The 21,979-nt window shown below is 45.7% G+C and overlaps 9 protein-coding genes across 9 annotated transcripts; 5 read left to right on the top strand and 4 right to left on the bottom strand.

Moving 5' to 3' along the window:
• Positions 1-246: 246 nt before the first annotated feature.
• On the bottom strand, positions 247-2,138 carry N7469_011189 (aldehyde dehydrogenase family protein; the record flags this gene model as incomplete). Its single annotated transcript, XM_056650094.1, is given in 7 exon segments — positions 247-301; positions 315-355; positions 409-1,039; positions 1,114-1,259; positions 1,327-1,564; positions 1,614-1,695; positions 1,754-2,138. 7 exon segments carry the CDS (start codon positions 2,136-2,138, stop codon positions 247-249), a joined length of 1,578 nt encoding a protein of 525 aa, XP_056495158.1.
• Positions 2,139-2,918: 780 nt separating this feature from the next.
• N7469_011188 (uncharacterized protein) lies at positions 2,919-3,719 on the top strand (the record flags this gene model as incomplete). Its single annotated transcript, XM_056650093.1, is given in 4 exon segments — positions 2,919-3,013; positions 3,093-3,142; positions 3,189-3,506; positions 3,526-3,719. The coding sequence occupies 4 exon segments, from the start codon at positions 2,919-2,921 to the stop codon at positions 3,717-3,719; spliced, it is 657 nt and encodes a 218-aa protein (XP_056495157.1).
• A 1,084-nt stretch (positions 3,720-4,803) lies between these two features.
• N7469_011187 (uncharacterized protein) lies at positions 4,804-7,705 on the top strand (the record flags this gene model as incomplete). Its single annotated transcript, XM_056650092.1, has 4 exons — positions 4,804-4,858; positions 4,958-5,047; positions 5,144-6,562; positions 6,624-7,705. 4 exons carry the CDS (start codon positions 4,804-4,806, stop codon positions 7,703-7,705), a joined length of 2,646 nt encoding a protein of 881 aa, XP_056495156.1.
• A 695-nt stretch (positions 7,706-8,400) lies between these two features.
• Positions 8,401-11,600, top strand: N7469_011186 (glycoside hydrolase family 35 protein; the record flags this gene model as incomplete). Its single annotated transcript, XM_056650091.1, has 4 exons — positions 8,401-8,641; positions 8,749-9,825; positions 9,886-10,387; positions 10,451-11,600. The coding sequence occupies 4 exons, from the start codon at positions 8,401-8,403 to the stop codon at positions 11,598-11,600; spliced, it is 2,970 nt and encodes a 989-aa protein (XP_056495155.1).
• A 281-nt stretch (positions 11,601-11,881) lies between these two features.
• On the top strand, positions 11,882-13,082 carry N7469_011185 (tyrosine-protein phosphatase; the record flags this gene model as incomplete). The annotated part of the gene is made up of 5 exons (XM_056650090.1): positions 11,882-11,988; positions 12,048-12,084; positions 12,154-12,233; positions 12,292-12,504; positions 12,626-13,082. 5 exons carry the CDS (start codon positions 11,882-11,884, stop codon positions 13,080-13,082), a joined length of 894 nt encoding a protein of 297 aa, XP_056495154.1.
• A 3,081-nt stretch (positions 13,083-16,163) lies between these two features.
• N7469_011184 (Frag1/DRAM/Sfk1 family protein) lies at positions 16,164-17,208 on the bottom strand (the record flags this gene model as incomplete). Its single annotated transcript, XM_056650089.1, has 4 exons — positions 16,164-16,572; positions 16,644-16,913; positions 17,013-17,094; positions 17,154-17,208. The coding sequence occupies 4 exons, from the start codon at positions 17,206-17,208 to the stop codon at positions 16,164-16,166; spliced, it is 816 nt and encodes a 271-aa protein (XP_056495153.1).
• Positions 17,209-18,230: 1,022 nt separating this feature from the next.
• N7469_011183 (uncharacterized protein) lies at positions 18,231-19,451 on the bottom strand (the record flags this gene model as incomplete). The annotated part of the gene is made up of 1 exon (XM_056650088.1): positions 18,231-19,451. One exon carries the CDS (start codon positions 19,449-19,451, stop codon positions 18,231-18,233), a length of 1,221 nt encoding a protein of 406 aa, XP_056495152.1.
• A 26-nt stretch (positions 19,452-19,477) lies between these two features.
• On the bottom strand, positions 19,478-19,999 carry N7469_011182 (putative COPII vesicles protein Yip3; the record flags this gene model as incomplete). The annotated part of the gene is made up of 1 exon (XM_056650087.1): positions 19,478-19,999. One exon carries the CDS (start codon positions 19,997-19,999, stop codon positions 19,478-19,480), a length of 522 nt encoding a protein of 173 aa, XP_056495151.1.
• A 615-nt stretch (positions 20,000-20,614) lies between these two features.
• On the top strand, positions 20,615-21,968 carry N7469_011181 (uncharacterized protein; the record flags this gene model as incomplete). The annotated part of the gene is made up of 3 exons (XM_056650086.1): positions 20,615-20,684; positions 20,763-20,828; positions 20,929-21,968. 3 exons carry the CDS (start codon positions 20,615-20,617, stop codon positions 21,966-21,968), a joined length of 1,176 nt encoding a protein of 391 aa, XP_056495150.1.
• Positions 21,969-21,979: the final 11 nt, after the last annotated feature.

The raw sequence follows: 21,979 nt of genomic DNA, 5'->3' as shown, positions 1-21,979 counted from the left end.
ATACTCTCATTACGTATCAACATATGATAGAAAATCAATGAGCATGAATGATACATTTAGCTAGCACAGTAAATTTGCTTCAAAGGTGACATCCAAATACAAACGAAGATTTGGGGATTGATCAAATCCTGTTGCATATTCACGACATGAAGTTATTGTATAAACCTGAACGGAATATCATACCATGCACCGAACGAACCTGTGGCGCTCCATGTGCAGCTTTCAATTTCTTCAAGCCTGCTTAATTCATACTTCATATAGAGTCAGCTTCGATTTGCGTCCTGGCCAACCCACTTCTCCTCTGAACAACTTACTTGATAAGTATGGTCTTCGGCTCCGTAAACGCTCTCAAAGCCTATAGCTCCGTTAGGTTCGAGCAAAAGTATACAGAAATTCAAGAGACCTCACATATTCGCCAAACTCCCTACCAAGTCCAGGCTGTTTCTTTCCACCAAAGGGAACCTGAACATTCATCTTCGAGGAAGTATGAGCATATATCAGCAAACGAGATGATATATCATCACTCACATAACTAACACAATTAACTCCCACAACTCCAGAATCAAGCTTAGACGAAACTCTCATAGCACGCTTAATATCCCTCGTAAAAACCCCCGACATCAGCCCATACTCCGTATCATTCGCCATCCGCAAAACCTCCTCCTCAGTCTCAAAAGTCCTTATAACCGCAACAGGTCCGAATACCTCATCACTATAGATCTGCGCTCCCTTCTTCGGGTTCAAGAAGACTGTAGGTTCAATGAAACAACCCTGTTCACCATGACGTGCTCCGCCAACAACGAGTTCTGCTTCGGACTTTGCTCTTTCGATCATTTTACTTACTCGTTCCAGTGCGGCTTTATTCACTAAAGGACCCATTCCGGTTGTTTGTTCGAGTGGGTCACCTAGTTTCTCTACTGCGACTAACATGCGCTCTTTGTATTTTGAGATGAATTCGGAAGCGATTGAATTTTGAACGTAGACTCTTGAGGCGGCGACGCATACTTGTCCTGAGCGGGCGAGAATTGCGTTTATGGTCCTAGAAGTGTAGTGGGTACTGTTAGAAGGGGTTCTTCTTTTAGTTGCAATGCTGGATGGATTGTTCTTAAGTACCATGTTAATGCATTTTCCAAGTCCGCGTCTTCGAAAACTACTGCTGGACTCTTACCACCTAGCTCGAGGGTGACTCGTTTCAGGTTACTTTGAGCAGCTGCAATTTGGATCTTCTTGCCGGTAGGTATACTACCAGTGAAGCTTATCTAGAATGGGAAATGAAAAAATAATGAGGAATAAAGCTTCCATAGACAGATGGTGGTGCTTGCTTACTTTACGTATTTTCATATGATTTGAGAGTAATGATCCTGTATCACCTGCTCCAATAAGGACTTGGAAAACGCCTTTAGGGAAACCTGCGGCTTCGAAGAGTGGTGCTATCGCCATTGAGCCTAAAGGGCTATGCTCGGAAGGTTTCAGGATAAACACATTTCCTGTTGCTAGACAGGGCGCGGCTTTCATGAAAAGAGTTGCGATGGGAGCATTGAATGGATTTATACCGGCACATACTCTGCTACTGTCAATTTTGATCTTGGTCGCCTTTCATTCGCAACACAAACCCTAATGGCTCTTGTCGAACAAGTTTCACGAATCCGTCATCAGCTGGAAAATAATCTCCACGAAGCTTATCAGTCCACCCGGCTATTATTCAGATTAGAGGAAGTATCTTTCCTTGATTGTATTTTGGCAGACTACCAACCATAGTAGAGAAGTTGTCCGAGAATATACGTCTTTTCGCGAGTCGGAATGATGGAAATGGGGTTGCCGGTACTTTGCGCATCGAGGGTTAACAATTTTCCCAATCTGTCATCCTCTTCGAGTAGATCTACTAGTTTTCGCAGACATGTTGATCGTTGTACTCCACTGAACTCGCTCCATGGTCCATTGAATGCGTTCTCGGCAGCTTCGACAGCAGCATCCACATCAGCCTCTCCGGCGATGGGGATCTTGTCGGAAATAATTGAGTCGTTGCTTGGGTTGTATAGAGTATAGGTGTTGTTTTCCTTTGCTTCAACGTATTCGCCGTTGATGTATAGCTTTGTTAGCTCCGAGGCGCAAGGGATCTTGTACGCGGTTGATGACATGTTGATATTGCTGTTGAGATATTGGATCAAAGGTAGTATGATAGAGGACAAGTTGAAGTATTACCTCGGACAGGTGACCCAATCCTTATAGCTTCCCCTCACATTTTTAGTCTTGGCTTATGTGTGACGATTCTTTGGTCGAAGATGGGGTATAGGCCTATTCCCCGCATCACAGGTCTTTAAGCTCTGATGTATTTGTATACAGTGAGAACTTCACCTGTCCTAGAGAGGTTTAATCACAATCTTGCATTACTTCATTCTGGTAGCATAACGTTCATCATGGAGACGAAAACTATGCAAGCCGTGGTGTATGAGGGACCGTTTAATATTGTCGTGAAGGAAAAGCCTAGACCAGTACTTCTGGAAGAAATGGATGCGATACTGAAGGTACACATCGCTGGTTAATGTGGCAGTGATTTACACATGTATCGAGGACACCAGAAGACGACGGGCCATACTATGGTGAGTTGGTGCGACAAGAGTAGAGAAGAAACTGACCATCCTTTCACCTAGATGCTGAGCATATACAATAGGGACATGAGTTTATTGGCACGGTGGATAGTATTGGGTCAGCTGTATCTAGATTCCACCCTGGGCATAAGGTCATGTCGATTTTCTCTCCTATGTGGTAGGTTTCGACAAAGGGCCCTCCGAAGAGCCGAGTACAAGAGCTACTAACACACTAGCATTTGCGGGTGGTCAGCATGAAATGCTGGTTCTGTCAACATGGTCACACAAATCGATGCGTTAACGGTCCTTCTTTCGGAAGTATGGCTTTAAATGGCGGAACAGTCTGAATACGTACGTGTTCCATTCGCTGACAGTACCCTTGGAAAAATCCCTGAAGAAGTCAGTGATGAAAAAATGATTATTATGTGTGATATTTTTCCGGCGGGATATTACGGCACCATGAAAGCTATCACCAAATTATTGCCCAACAATGAAACACCCGAGTCGATTGTACAATACATGCTCCAACCGCTCTTCGTCCAACCTTCGAAACAGTCACCCTTGATAAAGCGGTGATTGTTTGTCTTGGATGTGGACCAGTTGGACTTTGTGCAATCCTCACAGCCAAAGTACTCGGTGCAGGTACTGTGTATGCCGTTGATTCAGTAGATGATCGCTTGGAGGAGGCTAGGAAAATGGGCGCACGACCATTGAACCTTGGGACAGACGATATCCCAGGTACAATCAAATCTGCCACCAATGGACGAGGAGCAGATGCTGTGGTTGAAAGTGTTGGTAATAAATCCGCGATGCGACTTGCCTTTGATCTTGTTCGACCTTGTGGAGTCCTCTCATCTATTGGATTCCATCAAGGGAGTTGCCATTCACGGCATTTGAAGCGTATTCAAAGAATTTGGAGTAATTCGCCTATTCCCAGAGGTGGTACAAGGATATATTGCTAACTCTATGTCTACTAGTATCAATATGGGACGTGCAGCCGTCAGACCAGTCTTTGGCGAGGCCGTGAAGGTATTCACGGAGAATCAGGATAAATTTGCAGACTTCATCACCCACCGTATGCCATTGGCAGATGCAGCACTTGGATATGAGATATTTGAGAAAGATATTTGAGAAACATCAAGCTCGGAAGGTCATTTTGACGATGTAATCCATTACATCCACCTGGAATGGATGAGTTCATAATCAGGCGCAGATCTCTACCCAGCTGGGATGGTTGGAATGTGCTAGGAATACCTATACTAATATAGGTAGGTATCTTAGTGGACGAGACAGTATCTAAGCCAAATGAGCCTTTGTATACTATCCAAGCATTCTGTCAAATAGGTACTCACAGATAGTATCTGTAACTTTGGTTGCTTGCTACAGAACACTTCCAAGTGAAGTTCCCTGTCATCATTTCGCAAACATGCTGATGTAAAATTATATACCGGACTGGCCCGCGGACAGCAAGTCCGAGACTCAGTTGTAACTGGCTTGGCAATCTCCACAAACTCACCGACCCTCACGACCCCAATTTTTAGAATCAACTTAAGTGGATCATTGATCAGTTAGTCCCACTAGTTTGTGAATTGAGGTCAAGCAGAAGAAAAAGAAAATCTAGCGGAGAAGTTCTCCTCGGTTGTAACCCTAGCCGGTTTGGGATCTTTTCAGCGTCACCACTAGCAACGAGCTCCAGAACTGTGAATGGTTTGTCTGCAAGAGCGACATCTTTTCTGATCGAGCAGAGAGAGAGTCAAGGACTATGTATAAGCTCAAGATAAAGTTGTCACCAGATCGTCGACCTTTTTTCTTTCCTCAGATCAACATGTGCGCAAATCCAGGACGATCGCAGGGTTCAGTTCTTTACCTGTCTCCACTCTCATTTCTCAAGAGATGGAGGATGATCGAATGCGGAAGTGGATATTTGACCTGAAGCTTTCCCACATCAACTAAACCCAAAGTGACCTAATGGGGGGGCGCTCAACCCAGCAATTTCATTGATTCATCGATGAAGACTTGACTGAAGATGATGCAATAAGCGGATCTCCGGGCAGCCGACGACGTCACGGGGTCAAGAAAGCTTTCCGTCGCAGCTCGTTAACTTTGGGGCTTTCTTCCTCTTTTTATTTTCTGCATATCTACAAGATCAAAAGAATATATTCTTCGATCTTGTCTACGGACTTGGTTCAGTTTGCTTATTCCCCCCTTCGTGAGAATGGCGACTGCACAACAAATGCCGGGTCCCAGGACTACAAGACTGGCGGATGATGGTAAGTGGTTCCTTTGACGCATGTAAGAATGCGACATACCATCCATAAGTATATGTGCACTGTTCGCTGATCTTCAAATACGATTTCATGGATTAATAGCCGCGACTGCTGCTCTCTATGCGACACATCCACGACGTAAGGCTTCAATCCAGGAGCCTTCTGCACCTACTAAAGAGACCCCATACTTGAGTAAGTGGCTGTCGCGTCCTCCCCCACAGCGCCACCCCCCCCCCCAGCTAGGGATAAGATTATGGATTAAGCTAAACATGATACACGACACAATAGATCAGAAATCCATCGGGGGTGCCGCAAACCTCAGTGCAGCATCGGCTGGTGCTGCTCTCGCCCATGCGAATCAAAAACCGATCGAAGTATGGCGTCCTGGTCGTTTGACGGACGCGGAGAAGGCTGCATGGTCTGTGAGAGACTTCACTCCACCAGAGATCCCCCAACCAAGCACCGGATATAGCGCCGCAGGACTCGGAGCTGCAATTATTGCCGTACGCGAACAACGCGCTTCCTCCGCTGTGTCACCAATGCAGACAGTCTATAAGCCCGATATCTCTACCCTTGATCCCACAAATGCTGCTGTTGGAGGTCATGCCAAGGATAAGGCGCTCCGAGCGGCCACGGGGGCTTATGCCAGCCGGAAACGTGCGGACTCTGCTCCAAGTGAACCGGCCTTACCTTCCGATACTCCGTATGCTTTGCGCGCTGCGGGGGCATCACACCGTCCTAAAGTCGATGACGAGGAGGCTCTAGATCATCTTGACCCTGCGATGGAGGCTAGTAGAATACAGCATTCCCACGCCAATGCTCGCATGTATACTTCTGCTCCGCCCGTAGCAAGTGAAGTTGAGGAGCGCAATCGTCGGAACTCTCTACGCGCCGCAGCATTATCCATGGCAAAGGATATGTACGATGTCTCCGGTCCTCGAGGGGAGACCGCCAATGTTGACCCGGCAATCTACGCGGCCCAGGAAGGTCAGAATCGATTACAATATCGAAAGACTGTCAGCGGGGCCATGGGTACAACTGCTCATAAAGCTCTGGCTCTCCAAGATGCGGCTCAAAAGCGGGCTGCGGAAAAGTTGGCCCGTATGCGTGATGACCATGCAGAGCTGCAAGAATATTACGGCACTGCGCATCAACCTCAACGATCACGTCTGACGACTCGACGAAAGCGAACATCCAGCGATGCCGATTCAACTCAAGCTGATGCCGAACAGTCGAGACAAATTCGTAACCAGATGACGAGCTTGCGATCAAAACTTGATCGCGTCGATGTGCAACGACAGAAAGATCGTGACTTTCTCATGGAAGCTGCTCGACGTAATGTGGATGCCACGATTCAAGATATGGAAATGAAATTATATCATAACACCGGTCGGGCTCCACCATCGATTCAAAAGCAATGGGATGAAGCGGCTCGCGAGCGAGTCCGTCAAGAAACCGAAGTTGCTGAAGCTAGCGGCGCACAGGGACATCGAGTCAATATTGGCGCACAGCACTATGTGGACATGGCCGATGTAGAAGCTGTTGCACGTTCCCGAGTCCAGCCCGCATTGGACGAGATCACTGATCAGGCGGAGCTGCGACGAGCTCAGGAAATTGAAGCTCGTTTGGATGCTGAGGAGAATCAGCGACAGGCTGCTATTGAAAAGGAGCGTGAGGCTTCTTTGAATGGTTTTGAGAGCGAGAAGGGTAAGTCAATGTTACACTGTTACTTTCAGCATTTTAGATAGGAAACTCATTATTTGTACAGTGGAGAAAAAACCATCTGAGAAACGTCAACGCAATCGTCTCAGTCAACTTCTATTCAGAAAGAAGAGCAAACGTACTCGTGGCGATAAACCAGCAGAACCAACCGAAGAGGTCGCGCAAGAGCCAACTTCTACTCAAGAAGCTCCCATCGCTGCAACTACAGGTGCTGCTGCTGCTGAACCCGCTGCTGAGCCCGCTGCTGAGCCCGCTGCTGAGCCCGCTGCTGAACCCACTGCTGAGACCGCTGCCCGTGATGAAGTTGAGCCAAAAGCTGAAGATAAATCTGAACATGCCGCCGCTGCTCCAGAAAATGTTGCCGTGTCTAAAATGTCAACTGCCGAGGACACTCATCCTGAACCAGCAGCTGCACAAGACGACGCAGTCTTCGCCGCAAGCCCTGCGGCCCCGGTGGCAGCCCCAGTCCGACTAGTCACTACCGGACCATCTGATACCTCCGAGACTCACCCACAGCGCGATGCAGCAGCTACCGGAGTAATCAGTGACATGCACATTGTCCGACCCATCACAAGTCCTAGGGCAGATTCAAAATTAAAAACTTGGTTTCGAGATCGCTTAGTTCGTCGAAGCAGTGGTCCTGTCCCCGTTTACCCGCATCAACCTGGACCCGATTTCCAAACTGATAGTGAAATCGGATTCACTGGTGGCGCCGCATTAACTGGTAGAAATGAATCTCGTGGAGCGGCATTGAGTTCTCACCCTGTCTCTGGCAATGACCTGGATCAAAGTCCTCCTCATAATGGAACTTTTCTCGACGTGACGAAGACTTCTACCCATGACTCGGAATCGAGTCCTCAGCAAAATGGTGGGAAGAGGGAACGTCTTCGAAAGAGCTTTATGAAGACTTTGTCGAGGAATTCGAACTCGCAGGAACCGAAGACGAATGGTTTCGCTGATGGTGGACATTCCCGTCAAAGTTCGAATGCCTTGTCTGAGACGAAAGTCACTGGTGAAAGTCTTCAAGGTTTAAGAGATAGTGCTACTGAGCATAATCTTCCTGTACCCCCTATCCTGGGTCAAACAGCTAGTACAGGACGTGAGTCTAGATTCTCTGAAGATCTGTGATCCTCACATCCTTTTTTTTTTCTCTGTAATCTATGTTTGTTATTTCCTTGCACGTTTTTTTTTTTCTTTGTATTTCTACATTACCTTTTTTTTTTGACTGACTGTTTTTTTTTCTTGTCGCTTTTATTCATTTATTTTTGGTTTGTTGGTTGTTTTTAACGGATCTGCTATTCGGTTTGTTTTAGTGCTGTGCACTAAGGATGGATGAATTTCTAGGGATTTATATCGGCGTTTCGAGGCCAAGGTCACTATATATACACGAACTTTATGCTTTCTATGATAACTCAAGGCTGGAAATGCGGGTCTAATTTCAATGAAAACAGTTTTGCTTAATTAAATTACTACTTACCTAAATAGGGTACCTAGGACACTTTTGTATATTTTCTATTTGCACATGGCTTGGCCTGTCACCATTAATATAAAATATGCAACATCTCATTTCCTCAATGCATGAAATCTCCTGAATCGCACTAAAATTCCCCGCATTCCCTGGAAAATTGCCCAGTGCGCATCGGGCAATTTTAAGAAAGAAAAAACATCCACCAATCCGGATGTTCTTCCGGAGTATCACTACAGCGAAGACCGAGGTACATACTCTGTAGGGAATCAAGATATAATAGCGCAATTACCGGTGCTTTTGAATTTACTTTTTACTAGCTTGGAAAGCTGAATGATACAACTGGTAATCATTCACAATGCGTCTTTTCGCATTTCTTTCAATATTCCTTTTGGGGATTATCTCAAGTTTTAACTATGTTAATGCGACTGATAATGGGAAGACGACCGACGTTACTTGGGATAAGTATAGTCTTTCTGTGAAAGGGGAACGAATCTTTGTCTTTTCGGGCGAGTTTCATTATCAGCGTCTTCCTGTGCCTGAATTATGGTTGGATGTTTTTCAGAAGTTGAGGGCTAATGGATTTAATGCTATTTCAAGTAAGTTTTTTTTTCTCCTACTAGATTATTCAAGTTGAGTTTATCAGTGGGCGATGCTGGGGTGGAACTACTTTTCCAGTTGTGGTTCTTTTGGCTAATATTTCTAGTCTATTTCTTCTGGAGTTTTCATTCCGCTTCAGAAAATGAATTTGATTTTGAAAATGGCGCTCATGATATACAGCGTCTTTTCGATTACGCTAAGCAAGCTGGTCTTTATGTGATTGCTCGAGCGGGACCATATGATAATGCCGAGACTTCAGCGGGAGGATTTGCGTTGTGGGCTGCAAATGGACAAATGGGTAAAGAAAGAACGAGTGATGAATCTTATTATTCGAAATGGTATCCGTGGATTCAGGAGGTTGGTAAGATTATTGCGAAAAATCAGATTACGAACGGTGGTCCTGTCATTCTTAATCAACATGAGAATGAACTACAGGAGACGGTTCATGATCCTGATAATACGCTGGTGAAATATATGAAGCAGATTGCGGAAGCCTTTGAAGAAGCGGGTATTGTGGTTCCAAGTACGCATAATGAGAAAGGGATGCGTTCTCAGAGTTGGTCAACTGATTATTTGGATGTTGGTGGATCGGTGAATGTTTATGGATTGGATTCTTATCCTGGTGGATTATCTTGTTCGAATCCTGATTCTGGATTTAATTTGGTGAGGACTTACTATCAATGGTTCCAGAATTATTCTTATACGCAACCTGAATATCTGGCCGAGTTCGAAGGAGGTTGGTTTCAGCCTTGGGGTGGGTATTTTTATGACCAGTGTAAGGCTGAACAATCACCCGAGTTTGCGGACGTTTACTATAAGAATAATATCGGGTCTCGGGTTACGCTACAGAATATTTATATGGTCTTTGGTGGCACGAATTGGGGACATAGTGCGGCGCCTGTCGTTTATACGTCGTATGATTATGCGGCACCTCTGCGAGAGACGAGGGAGATTCGGGATAAACTCAAGCAAACTAAGTTGCTGGGACTTTTCACAAGAGTCTCGTCTGATTTACTTCAGACTTATATGGAGGGAAATGGGACGGGGTATACTAGTGAGGATAGTATCTTCACTTGGGCTCTTCGCAATCCTTCTACCCAGGCTGGGTTCTATGTGCTTGCGCATTCAAAAAGCTCATCGCGAGAGGTGACGACTACTTCGCTTGATGTGAATACTACGGCAGGTATGTATACACAAGAGCAGAGTTAAGTGAGCATGTGCTAATCGATGGGTTTGAAAAAAGGCGCCATCACCATCCCAGATATCGAACTATCAGGGAGGCAAAGCAAGATCATCGTCACGGATTATACTGTCGGCAAAGAATCCAGTTTACTTTATTCCTCGGCTGAAGTCCTGACTTATGCAACTCTGGACAACGATGTTATTGTTTTCTATCTGAACATTGGTCAAAAGGGAGTCTTTGAATTCAAGGATGCGCCGAAGAAATTGACCTTCCAGACTTATGGTAGTTCAAACGTCAGTTCGTCAGTTTCAGATCGTGGGACAAAGTACACCTACATACAGGGTGATGGAGCTACAGTGATCCAGTTCTCAAATGGTGTCTTAGTATACCTTCTTGATAAAGAGACTGCGTGGAATTTCTTTGCGGTTCCAACAACGTCTAACCCGCAAGTTTCCCCTAGCCAGCAAATTCTGGCTCTTGGTCCTTATTTGGTTCGTTCAGCGTCTATCTCGAAGGATACGGTCAGTCTTGTCGGTGATAATGCAAACACGACATCGTTAGAGTAAGTGTTTTCTACATATCTTCTCTCCCTCTCTCGACTCAAGCTAATCCAGTCTCTCTGAAGAGTATATCCAGGAAATTCAAAAGTCACCAAGATAAAATGGAATGGCAAATCCGTCGCAACTAAAAAGACTGCATACGGAAGTTTGGTTGCATCGGCACAAGGAGCAGAGAAAGCCAAAGTCTCACTCCCATCCTTGCAATCGTGGCGATCGCAAGATACTCTCCCGGAAATCAATCCTAACTACGACGATTCACGATGGACAATCTGCAATAAATCAAGTAGTGTCAATTCTGTCGCCCCACTCACCTTACCAGTTCTCTACTCCGGAGACTATGGATATCATTCCGGAACGAAGCTCTACCGGGGCCGATTCAATGGACGTACTGCAACAGGTGCCAATATCACCGTCCAGAATGGAGCCGCGGCTGGTTGGGCTGCCTGGTTGAATGGGGTATATGTTGGTGGTGCATTGGGGGACCCTGATCTTGCTGCTACATCTGCAGTGTTGAAGTTTAATGTCTCTTCACTACGCGAGAAAGAAAATGTTCTCACGGTGGTGATGGATTATACTGGACATGATCAGAATAATGTTAAGCCGGCAGGGACACAGAATCCTCGTGGCATCCTTGGAGCCACATTGATTGACAGTGAAAATGATACCGCGAACTTCACTTCCTGGCGTATCCAGGGTAATGCAGGTGGAGAATCGAATATTGATCCTGTTCGTGGACCTATGAATGAAGGAGGATTATATGGGGAGCGTCTTGGTTGGCATTTACCAGGGTATAAAGTTCCCAAGAGTGCAGGCAAGGAGAGTCCTCTGAATGGGGTCTCAAATGCAGCCGGTCGTTTCTATACAACTACATTCAAGTTGAATTTGGATAAAGATTTGGATGTCCCTATTGGACTGCAACTTGGGGCTGCAGCGAATACCTCGGCGGTGGTGCAGATCTTCATGAATGGGTACCAATTTGGACACTATCTCCCGCATATTGGGCCGCAGACACTATTCCCCTTCCCGCCTGGAATTATCAACCCTCGTGGCACAAATCATTTGGCTATTAGTCTTTGGGCTTTGACTGATGAAGGTGCTTCCTTGGAAAAGGTGGAATTGGTGATGTATGAAGCGTATCGAACTGGATTTGACTTGGATCATGACTGGTCATATTTACAGCCTGGATGGAAGAATGATCGAGGAGAATATGTTTAGCTATACTCTGTATATACTGTAGTATAGTTACATACAATGCATGATGCAGTACAAGATCCACGAGTCAGTATTAAATGTATTGATTGCTGCTGCTTCTGCTGCTTCTACTGGAATAGCTCTGGTGGGTCTGGGGAAAATCAAGGAAGCTCAGGCCAAAACCAGCAAAGTGCCCAACCTCCTCCCACCGCCATTTGGCGCGTTATCTCCGCGATTTTTCTTCTTGCAATGTTTTTGATATTTCCCAGCTTTCTTCTTTGGTTTTTTGTTTTATATCAATCATCATGGCTAGACAGTCTAGTGTTGACCTAGACTCGCCGGATCGGCCCTTTGATAATATCATCAACTTCCGTGACGTCGGTCGAACAATCAACCAGTTTTGCGGTGCTCAGTACGTGGTCCATCGCCTCCCTGTTTCTCCTCATAGCCAGGCTGACTTTAGAACTATAGAATTTTAAAAGAAGGTGTCTTATTTCGAAGTGCAAGAGTGAGTGCTATGTCTCTAGATATGTCTATTCTCTCTGTTCGGCGACTTACCTGATCGGCGTGGCCGTAGCTCGACGATGCCTCCGAACGAGATAAGCGACGACTGGCAGAGGAACTGCACATTAAAACAGTGATAGATTTACGATCTCAGTATGTTGGATTGCTACCATGTCTCTAGGATACGTCTCAGCTAATCGCATCTTAATAGAACAGAGCACCAAATGGCAACCCGTAAACGACGCGCCGAAAACGCCGAATCGACCGACGATACTCCTAATAATGCCGATTTCGCTTCATCAGTGCCTCTCGACGCAGACGAACATCTTCTTCAGATCCCAGACTCGCATCGTGCTTTGATCAGTTTAACAGGGAAAGGGTTTGAGAAAGCATTACTATCGAAATTGGACTGGATGACTTATTTGTATGTTTCCCCGCACGAGGCATGACATCCGAGACAACAACAAACCCCAGACACATCCATTCGAAACGACAAATACTCGGGGGAGAAGTATAAACATATACTGATACAATTATCAATCTAGGAGAGTCCTCGGCCTCGCAGTTTCAGGCTACCGTCCCGACGCCGTCCGTCTAATCGGAGAACAAGTAATGCAACCCCGCGGTTTAACCGGCCTCGCACAAGACACCCTGGACTCCAGCACAAACGAAATAAGATCTGTTTTTGAACTCCTATCTCGCGACGATACATATCCCGCCGTTGTACATTGTACCCAGGGTAAAGATAGAACAGGGTTAATCATACTTCTCACCCTCTTACTTGCCGGCGAGTCAGTACCCGCACCCGCCCTCACAGATGACTACGTTCGATCCGAACTCGAATTAGTCCCTGAATTTGAAGAGCGGATGAAAGAGATTCGGGCTCTGGGTCTCGGAGAGGATTATACGCGTTGTCCACCTGGTTTTGTGGATGCTACGACGAATTATCTGCAAGATAAATATGGTGGCGTTTGTGGGTATCTTAGGGGGGGTGGGAATTAATGATGGAATGCAAGAATCTATTCGACAGAAGATAATGGCCTAAGGTAGGCCTTGGGAAATTTTTGGGGGCCGTTTTTGTTGTTGTTGTTGTTTTTTTGTACACTTGATATTTGATTTGTATATATGAGATGAGATATGATGGGATGGATGCCCGGGGACCATACAGCACCTTGGCTTTTAATGATTAATGGCCTGGCAGAGAAGAATGGAGCAGATATGACTACTTTGTTCACTTTATATATATTGCCCATAATCATAGTTCTTTAAACATTATGGCCCGAGTCATAACCCTAATAACCAATGAAACAATATGCCCGTTGTACTAGAAGAAGCTCACCTAGTCTCTGCTTCTAGCCTGATTCCTATCCGATTAACTAGTAGCAGACTAAAGAATGATGAGACATCACAGTTCGTCCCGATGACTCAAGATGAATGTATACAGTATTCTGACAGGGCTCAATTATATCTAAAGCAGAATATCATTCTGGCGATAATCTAGCGTTCTCGTTTCGTGTGTGATGTTTAGTATATTCAGGTCACAATGGAAACCAAGTAGTACTCCTTGGAGTTTTTTTTTCTGTTCCTCCATTGACGCGTGAATCGGCTCCTACTTGATAATACACGGGATTCAGCATTCCAAAGAATGTTAGGGCTAATCGTCTGGTTCAACATTTGGTGCAATAAAAGGAAGCCACGCAGGCACCTTCCTAAGATCAATGCAAGTATATACCAGAAAGTTCCTTCTCCATGTTCATGAAATACTGGTAGTTCCTTCTTCAAATTCATCAGAAAGTAGCAAGTAGCTCCTTCCATAGAGGACAAATCCCAATTCGTCTATTTGTTTACTCCATCTCTGTCTATCTTCTTCCTCAATTTCCTCCATTGATTCAGTTGATATGGGATAATTTGCCCCCACCTTCGAGAAAAGTGATCTCCATCAAATACAAGAAATACATTCTGCAAGGATTCACACAAAATCCACATACCTTGAACCACCGATGAATGCTGTTCTGTTGTCAATCAACGGAAGACTCTCGATCTTCCTGTTTTCTAAAAAGCTTCAGAACATGGCACTGGACCCCAACCCAATGCGCGGGAGCCACTCAACCCAAATCGATCGGAAACCGTGAACTCAGAAGCGGCATATGCTCAATCATGACAATTGAGTAATTCCATGAGAACACAATCAACTTTTTTTTGCCCCTGCGAAGTACGGTATGACGGCCAAAATACGAAATCAGTTACATTGTTCTGTTCGGTAATACATTACCTTTTGCAGGCAGTTAACTCAATCAAAACTGCCTACTCTAGCCTGCGGTTCTTTTCCAAAAAGGAAAATTTGCTGGAGCTGGAAAAGAGCCGAGATACTTTTAATGCCCGGGTATCCTAGTTTTTCGCCTATGGGTTACCATTGTACCTCATCCATATGGGAACTCTTTGATACCATTTGTATCGGGATACGACAACCGTATCCCTCTACAAACTCTGGAGCCACGTCCACCAAAACCAAATAGTCTCGTGTCGGTATATGAATCTACACTTGTACAGGCTTTGTCGGATTTACCAGGGAGCTATCGAAGATGCGCTTGGTTGTATGACAAGTTGTTACACAACCAAGCGTATCTTCGATAGCTCTCTGGCTAAGCGACCTCCTATGTATGTCAGAATGGGATCATTTACCTTACTTATCCACTGGCCTCGGGAACTAGCAAGACCCTGTTTCCCCAACTTCAAGCCGCTTTTGCTATGAAATTGGTCAGAAGATCCTCGTCTGCTGTGGCTCCAATAGGGAATTGATGTTCTTGCAAGTCGATTAAAGATCCTGGAGACTCGCTTTCTCGGAGCTGTTGCGGTTATGAAAACCAATGCTACGTGATTGATATACCTTTACGCTTGGTACCAATTAGCGCGTTTCATTCATTTCTGTCCGGCAATTTGCCAGTTTGGTCCCAGATGAGCGGCCCGTTCTTGGTCCGATGAATGTGTGTCTCCTGAACGACTATTTCAAAATTGCACTGGAAACCTCGCGTGGCAGACTGCGAAGACTAAGCCTACGATAGTAGACTTTCTTGGCGCTGGAGTTGGATACTCGATGACAGACGTCTTTTTGGCACCAACCTGCTGCATTTTCCATTTACCACGGTTGTTTAATGTCAGTCAGAATAATCATCGACACATTGACATTAATTGAACGTCTAATATTCTGGGGGCAATGAGACTCCGAGACTACTACGGATTTCTCCAGCAGCAGAGTCCTGTGAATGTCAAGCAAAGCTAAACCAGTAGTCTGGACAAGATACATATACCACCACGTATCTGTCTGATTAAGATAGAGACTACAAGAATCTTGCACGACTTGAAAGAATCTTTCGCATCCAGTTAATCATTCATCTCGTCAGGACATTCCGCCATCCAGTAACAGTGAATTGGAATTACAATACCAGAAGCAGAGATAATCATGATACTTGATATCGCGAATACCGAACAGCAATCCGAAATATAGTCTCTCTTAGGAGCATGGTCAGATGTCTGTTACCCTACCCGCTCTTCTCGCCCCTGTTCGGGGTTCTTGGACACATGTATGAAGAAAATAGTTTGTTTAATAGATCAGTTTCAGTTACTATCCATTGCATAGTAGAAGTTTTAGAGTGATTTGAGTAAATTGACGATCTAATGAAGATTGGTTGCTATTGGCGAAATATCACATTCGTTTAGATTCTACTATCTAGTAGTCTGCCGCTGGTAGATGTTGACTAGGGCAAATAATCTGGCTACCAGTAGATGATATTACGTTCAAATTCAAGAAAGCAGACACATATTCGTACTTATAGTATATTTACTCGAAATGACTCCCAGCAAATAATGTACAAAACCCAGTGCAGTATAATATAAAAAGGGAAACGCCAGATACAAATCAAACGCAATAAGGTATCAAAAAAAAAAGCCAATGAAAGTCAAAAATCACATAAAATCACAGAATCATGATGGCATCCAATATAGGTAAGTAGAATCGGTTTCCAAATGTAGATATTATAAAATATATCCATGACACTCCACAATTCTTCTGCTCGCCTCAGTGCTTTATACCCGCTGACCACGATAAGTATTCGGTCCAATCGAATCATACGTCAAGGGTTCCTCCAAAGAAGCACCAGCCTGTGATTGATCCTCGGCCATCTCACGACGTTTCTCACCCTGAGGTACATGACGACGTGTTCGGACGGAGGGAAGTAAATCAATTACGAAAGAGAGGACGTATCCGGTGAAAACGAAAGCAATGACCCATTCCAAGATAGCGCCGGGGTTTTTCTTCGCTTTGTTATTGCTGTTCATGCAGATTCCGAAGCCAATTGCGAGGCCAATCTCGATTATGATGAAGCCGAGTTTGACGATGAAACTTGCAAGTAAGATGCGGTGTTGATCGCGGTAGAAGATTCCGATCCAGAGGTATTCAGCGCAAATTAGGATTGCGCTGATGATGTATCCGACACTAAGACGACTGTGAGTTTTTGATTCTTTGACAAAAGGGAAGGGAGAGAGGGAGGGGTTGGGGTAACTTACAGGAACAAAACCAGGAATCCATCGTGCAGCTTTGGATGACGGAGAGTATCGAAGATAGATAAAAGGATCAAACCAGCTGCACCGGCAACAGCAAAGAAAAGTGAAAGAATGGCGCATGCTTTGTCGAATTTTCCTTTGTTAGGAGCAAGTTGACCAGCATGACGAAGCCATCTCTCCGAAAAGAAAGCTAGATCCAAAAAGACGACTGTGATGACACTTCCCGTGATAAAAAGTGGTTTTAAACCTTGAGCACCGACGTCGGAAATGTATCTGTAATCCAGTGTTAGTACAGTAGACATATATAAATGGGCGGGATGTCGTTAAGAGGAGATAAATGGGATGATCATTCGCGAAAGGGGGTACACATACGCGATTGTTTGACCATCTTCCATACTGGGGTAGATAGGTTCACCTTCTCTGGCCCATACAGAGATCATGGCAATTAACATGGCTGTCGTATGATTAGCTGATGTCGATTTTATGCAAATGTCGTGGGGAAATTTCACTTACCAACCCACATGCATGCCGATATCAACGGAAATACCCAAAATGAAATGATCCACATCTTGACTTCGTTTGAAGAGGTATTTCTTTCAACAACTTGCGATGACTTATGCTGGTTCCTCTATCGCGCTTGCGAGTGGTAGGATGAAGAGAAAATGGAAAGAAGATGAAAATGAAGAGCGCGTCGCGATGGAACTTTTTCTCCGATCAGGAATGAAGGAAAGGGGAAATAGCTTTGACTTGTATCCCACAATGACTTTCGATAAACCCCCCTTTTAACCGTACTGGCTATACTAATACGTTGGTTAGTTCTAAATCTGAGGATACGAATTTGCGACAAACCCTGTGCAAGGGTGTAAGAAGCTACTTACCGGAATTCACGTATTTCTACAGAGACTGGATTGTTGTCAGGGATCTCGATATGCGCATTCCACGAGGATCGACGGCGTTGAAAAATGAATGCGAATAAGATTGCGGTCGATCACGATATGGTTTGTTGTGGCTGGAATTTTGGCGCACGGCTTGCGGGAGGCTCGGAATGGGGCGGATTTAATAGAGTTGGATGTGGAAGGGTCGGAGGGGGAATTGAGGAGGGAGTTGAGGATTATATTTCTTCCCTGAGGATTAGAGGGTAGAAGGGGAGAGTGGAATTGATATCCACAGTGGAAGTGAAGTCCGAAGAAGAAAAGAAGATGAAGATGAAGGTTGGTTGGAGAAAAAAGGGAGATGAGAGGGCGACGTCATCTGCCAAGGCAGCGAAATCCAAGACCCACCAGATTCAGCATTAACCTGTATTATATGCATGATATTATAGGTAGAATATTATAGGATACTATGGATATGATCAGAGGAAGAGTACTGCCACACTAGGCACGTACATTTCTATCTATAGATGGGTTGCGCAGTATATGCAGATCTATTCATGTACCGAACGCCGTAGCAGTTGCTGAGAACAGAAACAATAGGGAATAAAGACAATAAATGGGAATAAGAAATTCAAGCCCAGCAATACCAAAGAACACATTAGGAGGGGCACTTTTAGGAGACACACTGACACACACACTCATTCATTCAACGCACATCTCATCGACTACTCCGCTGACGACCACCTCGTCCACTTCGTCCTCCAGAGACCACACGTCGTTGAAGACCAGGAGGTTGAGGACGTTCCGCAACACGCACAATTTGCACCTCATCATCTTCCTCTTCTTCCTCGCTGCTAGTGCTTTCAGTTGCGTCTTCGTCACTAGAGATCTCCGATTCCGAATCCGGGTCGTGCCGACCATTACGTGGGTACCTCGTACCCACGGGTGAGCGACTATCATTTGGAGGGGATTGGCGGTGCTGAGCTTGGATCGGTGACATCCCCGCGGGGTAGCTCATCCGACTTTGTGGCCCAACACGAAGATCGCTAGGCAGCTGAGGTTGATAGGGCGGTTGCTCTGCGGTATACGGATGCATCTGCATGGGATGATAATATGGCGGTGCCCATGAGGGATCGTCGGGAAGAGGACGTGAATACGTGGGAGGCTGAGGCATCGGCATTGATTGTGGTCGTCCATTTGAGGGGAAACGTTCTGTGAAAGCCGCGGGATAGGTTGGTCGAAGAGGAGAATTAGATTGTTGTGGGCGCAAAGACTGGGTGGTCGGCGTTCGAGGACGATGCGCGGATGATGAACTGGATGGTCGACCTCCAGAAGCTGCCCCAAATCCAGTCCACCCTGGTTCAATGGGTGTAGCCGGATACGGTGCGTGGGACTGAACCTGCTCAGGAGCAGTAGGTTTCTTGCTCTTTCGTTTGGACGGAGGTCGAATATTCACAGAAGCGCCTGCTTGTCGAACCCGTCGAGCCGCAGTCGGGTCATCTGTTTGTTGACGCTTGCGCTCCAAGGCATCCAATTCAGGTTGCGACAACCGTACATTTTTCTTCCCCAGCATTTGCGCGCGACGAATACGCTCTAAAGCCGTCTCCACCAATTGATCCTCCTTATCCCGCATAGCGAGTTGAACTGCATATGCCACGGTACTGTCTTCATGGTCATATAAATCGTAATCACCTCCAACCACCGATTCTGTCTCTTCGGTCAAATCTTCAAAGTCCATGGGTCGCCTGCGCGGCCCTCTTCCTCCATACTCCAGCTGTCGCATATATCCACCTCGACCATTGCGTATTAATTGTCGACCATATTCATCCTCCTCTTCCTCACTGTAAATTTCCTCCACGCGCGCACCTTCATCCCACCATCCCCGACCCCTATTGTGTCTCCCCGGTCGTGCCCCCGGTGGTCTTCCCCATCGGGGCATATCGTTAGGAGCTCGCGGCCGACCACCTAGACCGCCTCCTCGGAAAAAGCATTCTCGATTGGTTTATCCATCAACGCGGCATGGCCGAAGACGGTCACACCCGTCGCACCGATGAGCCAAAGGACCGTGGCAATTGGGGATGCCCACAGACCCAGGGGTACACCAATGCACAACAAAGCTGTGTAGAGTTGGGAAGTGTTGAAACGACGGAAGCCCACATCCAGGTCGCGGCCTTCAAGTTTTCCGATTCCGTACAGACTGGCGGAGACAAAAATGATGACAAACAGCAACAGCGGGTTGGTCAATAGGCTGTAGATGCTGAGCATCACAAAGACGACAGCATAGTTGCTGGAAAAGTAGGATAGATTGTAGTTGACGCGACTTTGGACTTCACCGAAATTGGCGGGTTTGGACAGACGCTTCAGATCGAGAAATTCGGAGACGGGCTTCAGGTTGGCAAATCGCGTGCTCAGAGATTGGCTGCGAATATTGTTAAAGCGATCACCGAAACGCGAAGTGATGGCATCGATCGGGATTGAGATGGCCATGATGAAGAGAGTATATCAAGAGAGCGAGAAGTGGGAGGGAGGGGGAGAGCAGAAGGGAGTTGAAGTTGTGTGGAAGAGCGAAAGGAGGAAGATGAAAAGGTGAGAAAGTCGAAAGTCGATGACAAACAAAGGCAGGGGTTTAAACACCAACAAATAGTAAAATAGGACAGAGTAAACTTGATAGAATAAATAAAGTAACGATTGTTCTTTGATCTTTTCTTCTTTTCTTTTCTCCAAGGGAAAATAAAAAATAGGAAAAAAAAAAGAGGGAAAAGAAAGGCCAAATAAATATATAAGGCCGTTTCAGGCTGAAGCCAGATGGCCTCAAATAGGCAACCCTCCTGTTTGCGGTACTCTCTTTTTTAGATTATTCTGATAATTCCAGAATAAAAGAGGAAGAGATATAGAACAAGAAGAAGAAAAAAGAAGACGACAATAAAACAGGAATCGAGTGCATTAAATACTGCAGTGACTCAATTCCCCCGCCACGTCGTGAGGAGGTCTGCCCGACCGCTTTTTGATCGATCCAATCTGACTTTCTTTGATTCTGTTCTGTACACTTTTTGTATTTCCTCACATCTTCATCACCAATTCTAAGAGATCAGGGCTGACAATATGAAGCCCGTTCTCTCTTTGCTTTCATTTCTCCTCTTCGTCACTTTAGTCGCTGCCTGGTCAAAAGATGGTATCTTTTAATTCTCTCCTCTATTCTGCTTTACTACTTTGTTGTCCTCTTCTGATGATTAACCCCCTATCAATCTAGACTACGAGATTTTCTCCCTCCGAGACGATGTCGCTCTGTCTGAAGGTGCCAATGTGACTTTCTACGGTATGTCCTTCTTATCTCTCTCTCTCTCTCTCTCTCTCTCTCTCTCTCTCTCTCGGCCATGTTAAATTTACTATTTACTGATGTATACTGATTCTTCCAGACTTCCTCGAAGTCCGTCCAAACGCCAACCAAGAACAAATCGTCAAAGCCCACCGCAAAAAATCAAGAGCCCTGCACCCCGATAAAGTTAGACGCGCCTTCATCGCAAATTACTCCAAAGATAAATCAAAGTCCAAATCTACGCAACCAGGAGTCCACGTCTCGAAAGGTCCCTCGAAACGCGAAATCGACGCAGCCGTCAAAGACGCAAATGTCCGTTCCGCCCGTCTCAATCTCGTCGCTAATGTCCTGAAAGGTCCAGCCCGTGAACGGTATGATCATTTCTTGAAGAATGGTTTTCCTCTCTGGAAGGGAACGGGATATTATTATTCGCGCTTTCGTCCCGGTCTTGGATCTGTGCTCATGGGTCTATTCCTTGTTTTTGGTGGTGCAGCTCATTACGGTGCTTTGATTCTGGGCTGGAAGAGGCAGCGGGAATTTGTTGATCGGTATATTCGTCAAGCGAGACGTGCGGCTTGGGGTGATGAGTTAGGTGTTCGTGGCCTTGATGCTATTGGTGGTGTCACTGCTCCTGCTCCTGTCCCTGCTTCTGATGGTGCCAATGATCAGGGTGCTGTTGCGATGAATCGTCGTCAGAAACGGATGATGGATAAGGAGAATAAAAAGGAATCTCGCAAGGCGCCCAAATCTACGCCTAGAACTTCGGGAACTTCAACGCCCACTGAACAACAGCAAGCGGCTACCTCAACTGGGGAGCGGAAGCGAGTTGTTGCGGAGAATGGAAAGGTTCTCATTGTTGATTCGATTGGGAATGTCTTTTTGGAAGAGGAGAGTGAGGAGGGTGAGAAGCAGGAGTTCTTGCTTGATATCGATGAGATTCATCGTCCTACTATTACGGATACCCTTGTTTTCAAATTACCGGTTTGGTGCTTCCAGAAGACTGTTGGGCGTATCACTGGGTCTGCGGCCATTGAGGAAGAGGAAATTGAAGAGGTTGACTCTCCGGTTGAAGAGGCTGAGACTACTGCTACTTCGACTCGGTCGACTAGGAAACGCGGAAAACGTTCGCAGCGATCATAGATATATTTCTA

The sequence above is a fragment of the Penicillium citrinum genome (genome assembly GCF_028827155.1).
Source record: "Penicillium citrinum strain IBT 23319 chromosome Unknown utg000010l:1.0-1229701.0:1.0-1230130.0, whole genome shotgun sequence".
NCBI classification, from domain to species: Eukaryota; Fungi; Ascomycota; class Eurotiomycetes; order Eurotiales; family Aspergillaceae; genus Penicillium; species Penicillium citrinum.
This window is presented reverse-complemented; position numbering and strand designations above follow the sequence as displayed.